The 17,417-nt window shown below is 41.3% G+C and overlaps 1 protein-coding gene across 13 annotated transcripts in view; it reads right to left on the bottom strand.

Annotated features, from left to right (window-relative positions):
• The window catches only part of PPFIBP2 (PPFIB scaffold protein 2), a 205,714-nt gene that overhangs the window by 64,119 nt on the left and 124,178 nt on the right, over positions 1 to 17,417 (bottom strand). For 12 of the 13 annotated variants that reach the window (XM_090032754.1, XM_090032752.1, XM_090032751.1 and 9 more), the window contains one exon: positions 2,227 to 2,358. The exons of the other annotated variant lie outside the window; for it this stretch is intronic. In XM_090032754.1, the coding sequence (XP_089888880.1) occupies positions 2,227 to 2,358 (132 nt within the window). The remainder of the gene's footprint in view (positions 1 to 2,226; positions 2,359 to 17,417) is intronic. 13 annotated transcript variants of the gene reach the window in all.

Genomic DNA, 17,417 nt, shown 5'->3' on the forward strand with positions numbered 1-17,417 from the left:
GTTTGGTTTGGGGGAGCGTTGTAATTCAGAACACTTCCTGCAAAGCGTTCTGAGTTACAGTGGAGACTTCTGTTTGCACCCTTAAAATCCCTTTGGCATCACACTCACTGTTGTCAATCATGAACTCTGTTCTAAGCAGAGCAATTCACTGATGCATGGAAAGGGGCAGCCCAGACAAAGCAGCAGCTAGTGGAGGTAACTTTTTTCTATCCTGTCCTCTGCAGCTTCACCCCTTCCATCCTGCCATACAGCAAGTCTGTTCCAAATATCTATTGCAACTTCAATTTCACTTGATATGTGTCGTTATTGACATGCCTTAGTTGCGTTATAGAGATTTTTCTCAGTTTGTCAGTTGTGGCTCCCTGAAGCACTTAAGTGGACTGTAAGTGTGCCTCTACAAACATTAGTACAAGGAACAGTCTGAGACGGCCATTTTTTTCTCTTCAGAATAGATTTTGCTGAAAAGGGGAGGTTTCTTTTTTTTAAATTACAGACGTTTTAGGGGGCAAAATAGTGTTAATCCCCAAAAATTATTATACTAGGATATTTTAATGTTGGTAGAGGATAACGGGAGATTTGAATGTTTGGGAGCACATACCTCTTAGCAAGAGATTTGGACAGTTTCTTGTGAAGTAGATTGCACAGGCCTCTTCAGACCTTAGGCTTGAAGGAGATTGCTTAGGCCTTCTACAATTAAGAGACTGATTTTTATGAGCAAAAGAGTCTGGGGAGGCCACAGATGTTAGAAGGGATGCTGTTATCTTCCTGGCTTTCAACCACTGCCAGAAACCTTTGGGCAGAGTGATGCAAAAGCATGTGCAGAGGAGGTGGGGGAAGAAGGGGGGAGGAAGGGGGCAACAGAAAAGTGAACAGTAAGACAGTATGTTACAGGTATGCCTGGGTAAACATACATTTGTACACTCATGTAACTGAGAACTTGTTGCAAACATTATATTATGGGGAGAAGATATCTTCCCAGCATGACCTGGATTTCATATTTATCAAGTCATCTAGGAACAAGTCCTAGTCATCTAGGAACAAAAATACCTTCATAATACCCTGACTTATCTGTGGCAAGTAAGGGTGTTCCTAGCACCCATTTGACAGGCTTTGATTTTCTAATAATCAAACTTCATTTCATTTGCTAATTGTTTATCTTCTACTCCTGGGAATTTTTCTCCTTTATCTTCCGATGATACTGTGCTGTGCTGTGCTGGCTTTCACTATGCTGTGTTGGCTTTTACTCTTCATACACGAAGAATGTCTTGCATTTGAAAGCTTGTCTAGCTCTTTCCCAACCATGTAATTGGTACAGTCAAATATATCACTGTAAGAAAACCCTGCCTCTCACATAATTCCTGGACCATCACGGCTATAACATCGCTCTAATGCTACTTCAGCATTTTAAGGATTTGTGCCTGGTAATTATGAGGGGGTTGTTCATGAGATTTTAAGAATACATGAAGTTTTAAGAATAGGTAAGACAAACACTTGTTTAGGATAGTTTATAAGGATGATTTTGTCTTGAGCAGGGTCGGGGATGGGGGCAGAGGGCATGGGACAGGACTAGATCATCTCCTGAAGTCCTTTCCAGTCCTACTCTTCTATGATTCTACCTTAAAGTATAAAGGCCCCTGACAGATTTCAGTTAAAAATGCAATGGGATCCATGATCCCAATGATCATGATTTCTTTCTGCCATGCTACACATGGTGCAATAGTGAGATTGGCAATTAGATCCCAATTGTGCCCTATTGCCAGTGTGGAGCCTGCTGCACGAGCAATTAGCAATCCAGTCAGCTGATCAGTGCCCCCAGTCTCAGGAGTGCTTTGAAGTCAAGGGCTTTGATGCACCTGAGAGGCTGGTAGCCCCAATCAGCTGAATATCACTGCTTGCTTTTCTCATTCCCCAACTCCTGTGGAAAGGGAAAGGCTCAGTTATTTCCTGTTTTACTACATCCTTCCAGAAAAGATTCTCTGTATCTGACTAAAGCTGCCCTGTAACTTTGGAAGTTTGTACATAGAAAAAGAAAAACAAGAGACTGAAGAAGATGCATTCATATTTGCTAGTGATTTGCAGTACCGAAGATACACAAAGAATACCTTAACTGGAAAGCTACTGTGGCACACTCAGTTCAGCCCTGATATTTCTCCAAATGATAGTAAGCCTGTAGAAGCTGAATGTACACAAGTGACTAAGCATCAAAAGGTCAGCAAGGAGACTCACCTCAGCCTTGTTCTGCTTCTCTTCATAGTCACTCTGTTCCTTCTCCATACCAGCCAGCTTTATCTTCAGGTCCGAAACTTCTCCCATTAGATCTAGTTTCTGAGTCTCTAGTGATGTTCGGCTTAGCAGCTCCTGAAAGAACAGGAGAGTTCCCCTCAACCGACACACAGTAATCATGATTTATATGAATATGTACAGCACACTAGATTCTTCATTGATAAGTAAGTACAGAAGGTCTCTACCCAAAGTTTATGCCTTCTCTACAAATACAAGATGATTCTAAACCTCATTTTATAGCCACGTGCCCCCACTGTTTATTCGGCAAAAATTGCATGGCACTGCAGACGCATTCAACATAAGTATTTATTACAGTTGGGAAATGTAGCTGCTATACATGTTTTTGTGGAATTGAAAGAATTATACCATATTTGAGTGAAAACTTTTTGAAGTTCACCAGAAGGCTCTATTCGGCTGAAAACAGCTGAAAAGGAATTGTTTTTACTATCGGCAAAAGGAAAAAAAATACCCAGGAGACTGAGTGGAAGACTTAGAATAGAATAACTTTTGCTACCCTTTTCCAACTATGTGTCACTGATTTTTGCAGCTATTTTTCCTAAGTGTTCTTCCTTGCAAATTACTAAAGAACATTTTTTTTAGCATGTTTGTGCCTGAGCTATTTTGTGGGCAAGTCACTAGCTGGAAGACTCTGTGGAAACTGAATGAACACAAGCATACATAATATTTCACAAATATTCACATGGCACAGTAGAAAACAGTGTACCAAATAAAATCTTTTCACACAGTTTTTTATAGTCCCATGGGCAAGAGTCTGAATTCCACAATCCTCACCAAGAAAGAACTAGATTTCAATATTACAATAATTTATATTTAGATTACATTTTATAAAGTTATTTAGCCAAGTATATTCCACAACATGGCAACCTAGGAAATACCTAAAATCTCCTTCCATTGCCTGATCATGATAAGCAAATCTTTTCTACCATGCTGAAATCACCTGTAATTCTTCTTTGCACAGTGGAGTACCAGTTGATTTCTCAAAAGCATGCACCCTGTCTAAGTGAGGAGTATTGAATGGAAAGTGCTGAGACTTAACTACATTAAGCACAGGAGACAATGCTGTCCAAACCAATCCATGTAAACAAAAAAAACATTTGGCCATAATTTGTGCTTAGATGACCTCAGTGTACTTTTAGAAGTACTAGAAATTGATGGCAGAAAATGACAAGTTTTGGACAAAGAACCTTGTATCAATCTGCTATCACTGAAACTGGAATGTGTTTCTCTGTATTCTCCTCATACCCTTCAACTACTGGTCTCAAGAAAGCCAAGATCAAAGACTTCAAAAAGATAATACATAGTTATCATTAAGAAACGCCCCCACAACCCCCCCCCCCAGAAGTGTTCTAGCACCTCTATTCCATTTGTGAAAGTGATACATATGTTTAATCAGCCTGAATCTCATGGAAAGTCAAGGGCATTTAGGCATATTAATGTTTAAACCACTTTTAGAATAGAACTGAGGTGCCTAAGTTACATAAGTCCTTGTGAAAATTTGAAATGGGTTACTAAAGAAAGGCTGGTCTCTGCTATATGATGTAAATCAGGAGTAACTTCAGTGATGATGATGTAGTTACTCTGGATGTGCACTGATGTTACTGAGATCAGAATCTGCATCTCATACTGGTGGGCAGACTAAGTACTTACATTATGGCACAGAACCAAGGAAGCATTTTGAAAAAGCAAAACAAGCAAAGATTAATTTTAAAACTTCTGATCACTGTTTATTTGAAACCCAGACAGAATCCATATCTAAACTGTTTAAATCTGGAGGGAAATATTGTCCAGATTTAAAATAGTAATTGACTCCCATCTGCACTCCCACAGCAATTAGCTAAACCACCCACTGTTCCCAGCACTTTGCCCATTTCCTGCTGACGCTGTCAATGGTATCTGGACACAGACAGGAAAATAAACAGAAAAGCAGCCTCATGGATTCTGCTGGGCATCGGAATTCAATGAGCACCAAAGAAAGATAAAGGAAAAGCTACTAGATTTCCAAGTTCATAAATGGTCCACCCTCCCAAAATATTAAAGAGAAACAAACAAAAAAAAGATCATATGTAGCTAACTGTATTTATTTATGAAAGAGCATCTCAACTTCTGTGGATTGACCCAGCTCTCAAGGTAGATGTCAGACTGATAATCCTAGAAGTAAAAGTGTACTTTCAGAACAAGAATTGTGCTTTATGCCTCTGCCTATGCAGCTCTCAGAGCACTGTATCTCTGTCTGATGTTCAATTATTTTTGGGGGCTAAATGCAATTGTCTTTCTAGTCAGAAACCTTGTTCCAACAATCATCAAATATAATTATACTAAGTGACTGCTCCTCACACCAGAAAGTTGTGTTTACAAAGCAGAGATCTAGAAATGTCATATATTATAAAAGCTACCCTTATAAATGATGTTAGCTTTTCAGTCTTCCTGAAAAGCAAGAATAAAGGAGTATATCTTCAGCAACCTGTAAAGAATCATTGTTCACAGGTGTATAGCATCCCAATCTGGAGCAGCTTTAGTATCACAACTGCTAATTTCCATATTGAATGCAACACAAGCAAAAGGCTGCTTTCTTCTTTCAAACTTGCTGCTAACAAGTAGTGCCATGGAAAAAATGGTAAGAATGAAATTGCTGAGGTTCTCATCTTAAAACATCACTTAGCAGACTCCATTCTTCATGAATAGAAATAACCTTTTCCTTTTTGGTTTGACTCAATTTGATGTTCCTGCTACAGAGGGCCTGCTATAGGGTTCCTGCTATAGTATTCAGCAGAAACACTGCTGAATAAATGAAGCAATTCTTGTAGCAGAAACCCATCTACTGCCACAAGCATGCACCATCCAACCTTAGAAAGCAGTATGCCACATTCCCCTACATATTCAAGATTTTGCACAGTGATTTCCTGCAGTGAATATGCCTTAATCTTCCTGTGGTCCTATATTGATTTAAATAGTTCTACTTGTTATTCAATGCAGGGAAGGAGGAATTTGGCACCAAAAGATTTTATCATCAACTTATACTAATCTTTACAATTTGTTCTAAAGCTAATAGAAGTTGATGTATATCCTTTGACTTCAAAACAGATGCACAGCTACCTACTTAAAGTCTGACTTCAATGAAACTATGCTGATTTATGCCAGATGACTATTTATCTTGGATGAAAAAGTCTAACTTTTGATTTGATAGTGCAGTTTAAAGTAAATGTCCTTTCTTGAAATGTATAACATCTGGAAACAATTATTTTCATCTTCAAGCAGATGCTCATACTGAGCAGTTCATTAGTAGAATGTGACCCATTTTGTTACAGAGAAATTATAGAGTATTTTGGTGGTATATGATGCAATTTTAAACCAAGTTGAATAAATATGCAGTTGTAAGAAAAGAAAATACAAATTAATGTTTGAAGCAAAAAAGATAATATATGAGATGCAAAATGGTAATTTGGGTTGCAGAGGTTTTAGGATGATCTTTAAGGAACCAAAGTGCAGGACAAAAATAGAACCAATTCTACAAGTATGCTGTATTTATAAAATGTAAAGATTTTCAATTAGAGAGATGTTAAGCCAAATTAAAACCTTACTTTTTCAAATGAAGAACTGACAAAAATTCTTTTAATTGGTATTTTTCAATGCAATTTCTTTAAAAGAACTTTTTAAAAATTAAGAAAAATGTTATTTTAGAGCTAACTACTAAGATAAGTCATTCACAAGCTGTTACATTATGTAGCTTAATGCATGGCAAAACTTAAACATGCATCTTATTTCTAAATGTAAATTTATTTCTACCACACACAGAATACATTGTATAAATTAGCATTTTTTATGTTTACATTAAAATGTGCCTTTTTTCATAATCCCAATTAAATCTGAACATGTGCTATTACTTTCAAAATTCACAGATTTATCTACCTTGGAAGCAAGCAGTTATTGTAAAGCTGTTTATAAGGTTACACGTTGAAATAGGATAGTTTAGGAAAAGAACACTGCATACTGACTTTATAACCCAAAATTAAGTAAGAACACCAACCTCCAAAATATTCAGCAGCCCACAGAAACTGGAGGAAAGGCACGCTAAACATTACTAGAGAAATTGTAAGGACAATTCTCACTTGGGTAAGAAAAAATTATTCTGCACATATATTCTCTGCCAAAGACAGGGAGTTTGTTCTTTTCATTCTTGTAAAGCAGTTTGGAAATAAAAACATTTGAGACCTACCTGATAAGCAAAATTCAGCAAGAACCACTACTAATGAGGACTGCACTTTTCAAGCGCTGTGTGTCAGCTGTGGTAGAAATAAGATATTCGCTTAACTCAAAACACAGCTGAGAGCAACGTGCATGTGTAATCTCCATGAAATGGTGCAAGTCAGTAGCAGACAGTGAATTACAACTCTCCAATTCACTGTGTGCATATTACATTGCCAAGCAATGGAAAACACCAAACTCGCCAGTTGACAATTTGAATAGTCATTTGCATAGTCTAAAGGACAGATCAGTACCTATACTAAAAGTAAACAAGCAAAATTTCTGTGATGCTTACCTATGCCATACAACTAGATATTCTAAAAAGTCACATACAGAACAACTGAAACAGCGCAGAGTATATCACAACATTCAAGACAAGCCAGCTGCTGGCAACTAGCTACTGCAAATCATAAAGAAGTGTTGAAACTCAGCTGGGCTTCAATATCTAGGGTAACAAAGTGCAACCCTTGACAGCCAGCCAATCTCTGTGAGCTGAACAGTTCTTCCATATTTACACTGGCATAACTGAGAAAGGACTCTGGCCCACTTGCCTATTAAGATAAATACTAATAAGTTACTAGGACCAGATGTCATTTATCTGAAAGTTGGCAGCATAACACCCATCTTTAAAAGGGGCTCCAGAGATGCTCCTGAGAACTATAGCCAATGAACCTCACTTCCAACCCTGGAAAGTTGGTAGATTTCATAACAAAGTATAAAATCAGCAGCCACATGGACACATGTGATCTGCTATGGAAGAGTCACCATGCGTTTTGTAAAGGGAAATCTTGGCTCATTAGTCTGCTGGATTTCTATGAGTGTGAAAAGGAGCACATGGACAAGGCAGATCCAGTTGACATAATATATTTGGACTTTCAAAAAGCTTTCAACAAGGTACCACACCTTTTAAAAGTCTGAGTCGCCACAGCATTGGAGGGAAGGTTCTGTAGTGGACTGAGAGCTGGTTAAAAGATAGGAAACAAAAGGCAGATCTAAACTTTCACTTTCAGGGATGGAGGGAGATTCTTTAAGGACAGAAAAAATGGAGTCCCACATGGATCCATTTTGTTCAACATTTTCACCAATTATCTGAAAATGGGGATACACAGTGAAATTTCCAAGTTTGCAAATGATACCAAATTATTTTGGGTAGTCAAATGCCAAACTGAGAAAGAGAAGCTGTAGAGAAAAATCTCACCAAGGTGAGTGAGGGGGCAAAAAAATGGCAGATGGACTTTGATGTTGATAAGTGCAAGGTAATGCACATGGGGAAAAATAGCCTCAACTACAAAAATACAGTTCAACATGCAGCAGTGACCAAAAAAATCAATGGGCATCATTAAGAAGGGCATTGAAAACAAAACAGAGAACAACATCATACCACTCTAGAAATCCATAGTTCACCCACATCTTGAATACAGCGCACAGTTCTGGTATCCACATCTCAAAAAGGATGTATTAGAACTGAAAAAGGTACAGGTTATTTGAGCAACTTAGTACAGGTTATTTGAGCATAATGCGGGCTCAATCTGGCCAAGCGTGGGGTGTGCAGCAGGGGGTGATAATCCATCTGTCAGTGCGGGGAGGGGAAGAGCAGCCCAGCCCAGATCCAGATGCATGGTGGGGGAGGATAAGAGTGGGAGGGCAGAGTGGCTCTGAGCTCTGGGCGTGTGTGTGTGTGGGAGGGGTGGGGGGCGGGTAGAGTGACCCCGATCCAGACGCATGGTGGAGGGAAGAGAAGGAGCAGCCTGGCCTAACCCAGACATGTGGGAGGGGTGGGGCCCGGCCCTGATCCTGCTGCATGACTGGCAATGGCCCTGGCAGGACTGGATCTGACCATGCGGAGCTTCTACCACTCTCTCACTGCCAAATTTTCTGATCCATGGGGGCTGGATGCCATGGCTGCATGAACTGGAAGTTGAGCACCTCTGGTCTAGAAAATCATGAAGGGTGTGGATCAAGTGAAAAGGGAACTGCTGTTCACCAAGTCCCAGAATACTAGAACTAGGGGGAACCCACTGAAATTAGTAGGAGACAGGTTTAAAAGTAATAAGTGAAAGTATTTCATGCAATACATTGTTAACTTGTGGAAATCACTGCCACAGGAGGTGGGAGAGGCAGATAACATAGCCAAGTTAAAAAAGGGACCAGACAAATTCATGGATGATAATCTATTAATATCTGTTGAACAGAATGGCTAGAGATGTTTCCTCTGGTATCTCTGAATCAGTAATTGTGGATGCCAGGGATGGTACTGAATAGGGAGTAGATCATTCCAGATATATCCGGTTCAATGTTCTTCCTCTAAAACATCCATTTCTGCCATTGCTGGAGACAGAATACTGGGCTAGATGGACCACTGGAAAAATCCAGTATGGTACTTCTTATGTCCTTATGCTTATAAGAAAGATGACCACAAGGAGGAATTACATAAAAGCTAACCTGCACCACAAACAAGTCCTTACCCTCACACTGCTCCTTCCTTGCATTCTTTAAAGCTCCTGTTTCCTGTGGGAGGCACTGTGTTCTCCAGGGTAATATTAGGCTCCCCTTCCAAAGTAGAACAGAATTCTGTACACCTCCCATCTCTTGTACCCATACAATGGCTAGCTAGAACCTGGCCCTGGCAGGGGGAAAGCATGAAATATCATACTGATTTGTCTTCAAGCCTTTACTTTCTATTTAAATGCTTAAGAAAGAGTACCAAGTCAACTTTCAATTGTTTATTAGATCCTTTGACTGATGGATTTTGGCTGTCCATCACCATGATATTATGGGAAAGCTAAACAAGCTACACAGTTATCTGGAACAGTTATCACTGAACATATGCCAAATGCAAGATGGCTGGAGGTACTAAAATTTCCAACCATGGTTAGCTGTTGGAGAGAAAAGGAGAACACCATATTGATATGAGCATTTTGCTTCTGCCTTAAATTTAAACCAAAAAAATGTGTTACCATGAGGCTTCATAACATGCAGAGAATCTATGGAGACAAGTATCTCTCTCCTAAATATCACTCTCCTAAGTGGTTGTTATAGAAAATGCATGTACAGAGGACTCTAAAGATTATTTAGAGCTTTAATAAGGTCACATTTATAAAGGTTATATATTTATAAATAAATAACTTTCAGAGTTATAACAACCACTACTGGCAAAAATATTCTGCTTCCTAACTGTTTCCATACTTGACGTGGCTGATTCAGGGGAGAGAGATTATTTGTGTCTCTCTCTCGCTATATTATATATATATAGAGAGATAACAATAAAAACCTCTGTGTGTGTGTGTGTGTGTGTGTTTATAAATATACTCGCCAACTGCCTGTCTAGAATGATGGAGCAGGGGCCTGGACACAGGCCCGTATCTGCCCCCCTTCCCCCCCCATTTTGGGTCTGGACCTGCTCCCCCATCATTCCTCCCCTCCCCCCATAGTCTGGGCCCATTCCCACCCTATCTCCCCTTCAGGTTTGGACTTGTTCCCCTCTTCCCCCACTGCTTCCATCCACCCCCCCGCTCCAGGTCTGCCCGGCTTGCATCCACTTGCCACCCCACCCTGGTCCCCTGCCTCCCTCCCTCCAAGCTGTTGGCATAGCCCAGTGGCAGTGGGGCACTGTCACCGTGCCCCCCCTGCTGGCATTTGTCGGGGCCCAGTGGTGGTTGGGCAGCAGTGGCGTGCTCACCACCATCATGGTGGGCAGAGATGGAGTCCCGTGTTTGGCCCTACCCCCAGTTCTCATCTGGTTGGGGAAGGGGCAAACAGGCCCGCTCCCCCCACCCTTGCCCTCACCACTTTGGGGCCATGCCCAATCCTCCCCACCCTTAAGGGCTGTTGTCAGGGCGCAGCAGCGGCAGACGTGACAGCTGCCACATGAATGCCAAGTGGCGGGGGGAGTGGAGTGATCCCTGCCCTGCACTCACTGGCTGCAGCAGTGGCGATTGGGCCCTCTGGGTGCTCGTGGCAGAGCCCCTCCCTTACACACAGTACATGGCAGTGGGGGGCAGCAGGAATTGCTCTCCTCTGCCTGGTACCTGCACAGCAGCTGCCCCATGGCATGGGTGTAGTGCAGCTCAGCAGAGTGCTGCATGCTTTTTGGGAGCTGGGGTGGCTCCATGCGTCAGCTGGATCCCAGCACCACTCAGCCCCAGTGGCCCCAGCTCCCAGGCAGTACATGGTACCCTGCCAAGCTGTGCTGCACCCACGCCATGGGGAAGTTGCTGAGCAGGTGCCAGGGGAGGGGGGCAATCCCTGCGGCCCCCCACTGCCCCATGTTTAATAATGGGGGAGCTCTGCCACAAGCACCCAGAGGCCCCAGTCACTGCTGCTGCATCCTGTGAGTGCAGGGCTTGCTTTTTTTTTTTTCTTTTTTTTTTTCTTTTTTTTTTAAAGTGCTGGGACTAGGCTGGGGCTGGGTGGAGATGGGGCCAGGCAGGACAGCCATGGGGGCTTCTCCTGCAGTTCCCCCTGCCCAAGGAGAGGCAGGCATAGCTGGAGGACCTGTGGGAGAACCTGCAGCTACCCAGCTATGCCTGCCTCTCCCTGGCTGATACAAATCACCGAATCTCTCCAAATCAGCACTGAATCTTCCAAAGCTGATTTGGCTGAATCTATTTGGAACAGTGATCCTAATCTCCGAACTGAATCACTGTCCTCCAAATTGGCCAAATTGAAATCTGATTCAAATACTTCTCTATTCACACAGGCCTACTTTCCAACCCTATTGTAGACAAATATATTGTCAGGAGAAGGTTCTCAGAACTAACATAGTGGAGGATGTCTCTCTTCCTGCTACTAAGAAATAGTTTTGGGGTTTTTTTTAAGGAAAGTGTGAAATGAAAGTATTAGGTGATCAGGAACATCACTCATCCATGAAAGAGAACAGCATAGATACCATTCATTTTTTAAAGATGCAGTGACTTAAGAGTATCAAATAGAAACAAATTAATATTTCTCATGGTGAAGCTGGGTTGTAATGTTGTAGCCACGACTGTCCAGAGCAAATGAAAGAAAAAAGATTTGATAATATCTTTTATTTGACCAAAATTCTAGCTGGAGAGATGTTAGATAAACTTTCTGGCACAAAATACCTTTCCTCATGTCTGGGAAATAAGTAGATTCAGACTAAGCTAAATATGTGTTAAAATAATTACTTGCATTAAAGTAATCTGTAACAAAAGTAATCCTTCTAACTAATATTTAGCTTTGGCTGTATCTCCTTCTTCCTCAAACCTAAGGAAAGAAAGAGAAGCTGCATCTGAAAGCTTGTTTAATGTTGGTCCAATAAAACATACCATCAAAGGAATCTTGCATCTATCTCTTAGATATTTCTCTTTGGCTGTAAATAGATGTTGCACTTGTCCTGGGACCCTACAGATATACAACACACCTGTTCTGCTTCAAGTCCCACCAAAGCCTGCAGGATAAAATGTGCTATTTTTTTTTCCTAGGACATTATGGTATGCAGCTGTAAGGTTATTGTGGATCATTCTTTAACAAGCTGGACAGGATGTGTGCTTTCACCAGCCATCTACTGGCAGAGGAGTACCAGTGCAACTTGGAAGCCACCTGAATAAGGGCACTTACACACATGCAGAGACCATGCATTGGATTTCCAGTGGATTGGAGCAGACTTGATTAATCAAGTCTGTTGAGCATGTAAATTGATGCACTCTGGCAGCCTTGCACGTCACATATATCAGCAGTGCAGGGCATCTCTGTGCTGAGAAAATGGTGGCAGTGCATTTTGAAATAAAACATGTTCTATGTGCTTTAGTTCAAAGTGCCCCACCACCATTTTCTTAGCATGCTCTGAGTTTCCTTTTAGAGAACATGAAATGCCGATCTTGACACGGTAAACCTGGCATATCAAGATCAGAAAACATCTATAGATGTGTGCAACAGTGATATGATATCCATGACAGAATCGCTTGGCCTCTTTGAGGTTGAGTAACCCCTTTCCCTCATACTTCTCTGAACATGTTGAGGCATTGCTCTGGAGAATCACACCCTCCTGCCACATACCAACAGTCTGTACTTCTATTCCCAATACCTGAGTGTCACTACTAGACTGTGTATTACAGTCCTCTATAAGAAATGGAAGGATATTTTGCATAATACTAATACACAGAAAGTAGTTTATTTTTATCCAATGTTTTACAAGTTGTGTGCATGGTAGCTTTATGACAGTGTCCAGAATAACCACCCATAAACCAGCTGCCAAAAGACTCTTTGCCAATGGCCCTACCCTTATATAGTGGACAAGTTCCTGCTAGCCTGCATTCAGCTGGTAAGTATTTTGCAGGGCAGCATTACACATGGATGATGCAGTGATATTATCAGGTATCTTACTAACTGCACTTTAATAAATCATACTCAAGTGATAACATCTAAGTGTAGCATTTTTGAAGCACAAGTAACTTTAAGAAAACTCAAATTATATCATCTATTAGAAAATAAAATTAAAAGGCAGAGAACATTCTGGACCAACATATATTATCATTATTTTCAGAACAGTAAATAAGATGCTAATCCATGCCACTTTTTGGCTTAAAACGATTTCTATTAATGTATGCTAATTTCTTTCAAGATGAGAGAAGGATCTCCTTTCCATTTCCAATTTAATTAAAGAGGGAAAGGACGAATTCAATTAAAATTTCACTGGGAGAGAGTCACTGTAGTTCAATATGTTGCAGGTGAGTAAGATGGGGGTTCTCAGAGGGGGAAATAATACCACACAAATTATTGAAAGACAAGGTGACTTGTACTGTGAAGTAGACCAGAGTGACTTTTTTATGTTCAACAGTAAATTGGCTGAAAAATGGGATACAGGTTTCCCTCGCTTCATGCGGGTTCTGTATGTATGAATTCACTCTTATGCAAGGACACTTTTTATACCAAAATTTTGTTATATGTGAGTAAATTCACTCTTATGCATTTGGTGTGGTAGAAGTCCAGAGTCAGCTGCTTTGTGCAGTGCATTGTGGGAGTGACATGCACCAAAACATAGTCTCCTGTGTGGATCTGTGCTCCTCACTCATTGCCTGCAACACGTGTTTCTGTAGTTGCTGTCCCCAACTTACGGGAACATTCACCACCACCCTGTGCTTGTATATACTGTCAACTGTTGGCGAGTACCAAAATTACCTTGTAAAAGTGGTAGAAATGGGCCTGGGGGTCAGTACAGTCAAGGTCTTGGAATGTATCCCTATTTGTTACATTGTAAAGTGGGTCACCTTTATGCAAATTTGAGTTATGTGCCATTTTCCAGGAACGCATGTACAGCATAAAGTAAGCGAAACCAGTATTTATGGATGAAATAATTTTATACTTTTCGTTGCTTAAAAACATAGTGCCTCTGCTATCATCTTTTCATCTAATAGTCAAATTTTTAGAGCTCTCACTCAGCCTATGAGAGCCCTAGTACCATTTCCTTCTCTGGCTGATGAAATCTGAACAGTGTCATGAATCCTGTTGCATTTTGGGGGTTCACAGCATGCTTTGAATGTTTTCTTGTGTTCTGTTGTACTGATATGTATGGTCTCGTTGGAAAACCAGTGTTATCCTGTATCCATTTATGTTACTGCCATCATTGTATAGGTTAAGTTATGCTGTCTATATATATCTTTATGGTTTTGGATACAAGTTAATCAAGGAAAGGGAGTGGGCAGAATTGCTAAACTCTATTGCTATTATGGCTCCAGGGCAAGAAGAATTGCCACTCCCAGACACAGGCAGAAGTGGCTGGGCCCTAAAGCATAGATAGCAAAGACAGCTGAGAGGAATGGCCTGTCCAGCCAAAGGATTTTAGGTGAAGTTATCAGAATTTTCTAGAGAGTTCTGATAAATGTTGAGAATATGGGGGGAGGAGGGAGGGTCTTGTTGGAAGGATTTTGGCAGTTAGCTGTGGGAGAAGAAAAATGAGAGAAACCCCACTGACCAGGGCTCGCAGAAAATCAGCAGGAAGGTTGCTTTCTGATGATGGGGCAAGACTCTCAGGAAGGCTAAGGTGTAGAGAGATGAGAGGGTAAGGAACTTTTCTTGGTTTGCCCTTCTGTCTCCAAACCTCCAGTCAGTTTTGCTTGTATAATTCTTTTCTTCTACTTCATAAATCTTTGTGTTGTTGGGGTCTTTACTGATTGCCTGCAGAAAGAATAATTTCTGGGCGAGTGATATTCTGGGCTAGTCCTTCCCACTTAGATTATTATTTCATAATCCAACGGGGTGGCCATCTGGGGCTGGCAGAGTTTGCCTGACTGCAGCTGTAGGATCTGGTATAAAAGCAGTGGAGCTGAGGCTTTCTGGGATAGGGAGCTACCTCAGAGCAACCTCAGCCTGTTCCTTGAGACGAGCAGGAGCACAGTTGGGACAAACTTGGGGCTCTAAGGGCCCCTGAGAGTTGGATTTGTGACAAACACACATCCTTGCATCTTGCAGGAGTGAGAGCAATCACCAAACTCCAGGAATGCTCTCAGCCTCTACCTCCGACTCCTCTCTACTTTGTATAAATAAGCACAAGTGCCATGGGAATCCATGCATCATACCTTGAAGCAACTGCTGTAATCATCACACTAGAGGACACTCAGGGTGCTGACACAAGTTAGATTTTGTTGCACGACTGGCCACTGAAAGCACTCTACAGTGGTGCCCTGACAGAAGGGCATGGCTGCAGAGCACTTTAAAAGAGGCTGCCCTGAGACAATCTGACACTCATTACAAGAGGGTTCAGATGAAGATGCTCTAAAGTGGAGCACCTTAATTAACTTGTGTCAGTCCGCGCCAGGAGTAGAGCTGGTCTGACACAGCCCAGCCCTGCTCCCAGCTCCGAGCTCAGACTGGGAGGAGGGGAAGGGAGTGAGGGAAACTCATTCTGGGGTTGCCCAGCTGGCACTGGAGGATGAGATTGGTGGATTGGAGCCCACCCACCTCAGGGGGGCTCCAATCCACAAAGCCCACCCTCCAACACCTGCTGGCACCCCCCAGAATGAGCTCCCTCTGATTCTTTCCCCCACCCCCCATTCTGAAGATGGTGCCGGGGCTGGGAGGGAAAAAGATGGGGTTAGGGGAGAGCAGCTGCAGACCTGAAGCTACTCTAAACTGCAGCTCAATCCCCCAACCCCTGAACCCCAACAGGGAATGTCTGTTGGGTGTGGGGGATTCCTGTAATTCATGGCTCTTCCAGTGAAGTGCCATGAGTTATAGCAGGAGCAGCACATCTGTCTGCACCCTCATTCTACCCCTTTCCTTTCTGTGGTTCAGTGAGCATTTAACTATGGAAGAACTAAGTAAAGGAGATACTGCTCCAACAGGAGGAAATGAGAGAGAGGTCAAGCTTAGAAGAGTGTCGAGCAAGGGTTGGCAAACTACAGCCTATGGACTTGATCTGACCATTGGAGCTACTGGATCAGGCTTTGGATCATTTGATTTCAGGGAGCTTCATCCATGCCACGCCATGCCATGCCAAGTGGTGGGGAGCTTTGATTATACTGAGCCATGCCATCCTTGAAAGGATCTTAAGGCACCCCAGGGTGCCATGGCATGCTGGTTGAGAATCACTGCTCTATTATTTTTCTGCACTTAAAAGACAAGTGGTGACTTGAGTCAAACCAGATAGAGAACCAGTGGCATGCTATTCCGGATATTCTCTTGTATGATAGGAAACGTGGTTTCAAGTATTCCAAAACCAGAAGAGGGAATTGTTTTAACTGTTTTTAATTAGCTAAAAGGTAGAATGCACTTTCACTATTGTCTTGTCCTCTCAAAGTTTAGTGAACTTAGCCCTGTTTCTTTTTCTTACAAGTTCCTAAAAACGAAATGTTTTGTTCAACATAAAAAGCAATTTTATCTGATTTGTATTCAAGGAACAAAAACAAAACAAAAAATTAAATTCAGAATTCAGCTGGTTTAGAACTTCTTCCCCACTCCCCCAATTTTTCAATTCAGATGTTGAAAAAGAACCCCAATCATTCACACAGCACCCAATACTAATTCTTTTGGGGACTCTGAAAGTCGAAACAAACAACAAACAACCTCCCTCCCCCACAAAAAACCAACCAAAACCCCAAAAACTTGGAGTGTAATGGGACAACTTGTGTAGTTAAAATTAAGCATGTGTGAAAATATTTCGAGGTTTGGGACTTACACCAGCCAGTAACTGCAAAAATAATCAAATAATAAAATTTGTTAATTTGCAATACTTAAAGATAATTCTGTCCTAAACACTAGGACAATTTGGAGATACTGTTCACTTACAGGTGCAATGTGAATTAGTCAATATGCCAATATTTACGTAATTATCACATTTAAAATAAAAACTATTTTAAACCTTTACTATGAAAGAAACAACACATTTAAGCCTACCACTGCTAGACACTCCTACCCAGAAACAGTGGAAGCAGTAACAGGAATGCCTGCCATATATAGAAAATGTTTAATATAAACAAAGCGAGTACTGCATGCAATACTTTGAGTCTAAGAGTCCATCTCTGAGGTTTAATTCTTAACTCTTTCATCATCTCATGGCATGATCTTAGGCAATTGGCCTTGGCCTTGCAGTAAGCGTTGCAGATTCAGGAGTCCACTACTGTACAACTCATTGCAGAATTAGGGTCTAAGCCTCTATGTTTCAGTTTGCCAAGAGTTAAACAGTTATATCATTAATCATCTCTGCAGAATAATGGTCAGATTACAGAAAACATGTAGAAAGGGCTTTGATTTCAAACCATGCAATATAAATTTTATTTTTATAAAATGAAAGCCATTTGTAATTGTTGACAAGAATTACTTTTAAGGTATTTTACACTCTATATTAGGAAAGGACTTTCTAAGGCTTTCTATGGGAGTTTTTATGTTTAGTTTAACAATTTTAAACTAAAAGT

The sequence above is a fragment of the Crocodylus siamensis genome, chromosome 2 (assembly GCF_052110815.1).
Source record: "Crocodylus siamensis isolate JL-2025a chromosome 2, ASM5211081v1, whole genome shotgun sequence".
Classification (NCBI taxonomy): domain Eukaryota; kingdom Metazoa; phylum Chordata; order Crocodylia; family Crocodylidae; genus Crocodylus; species Crocodylus siamensis.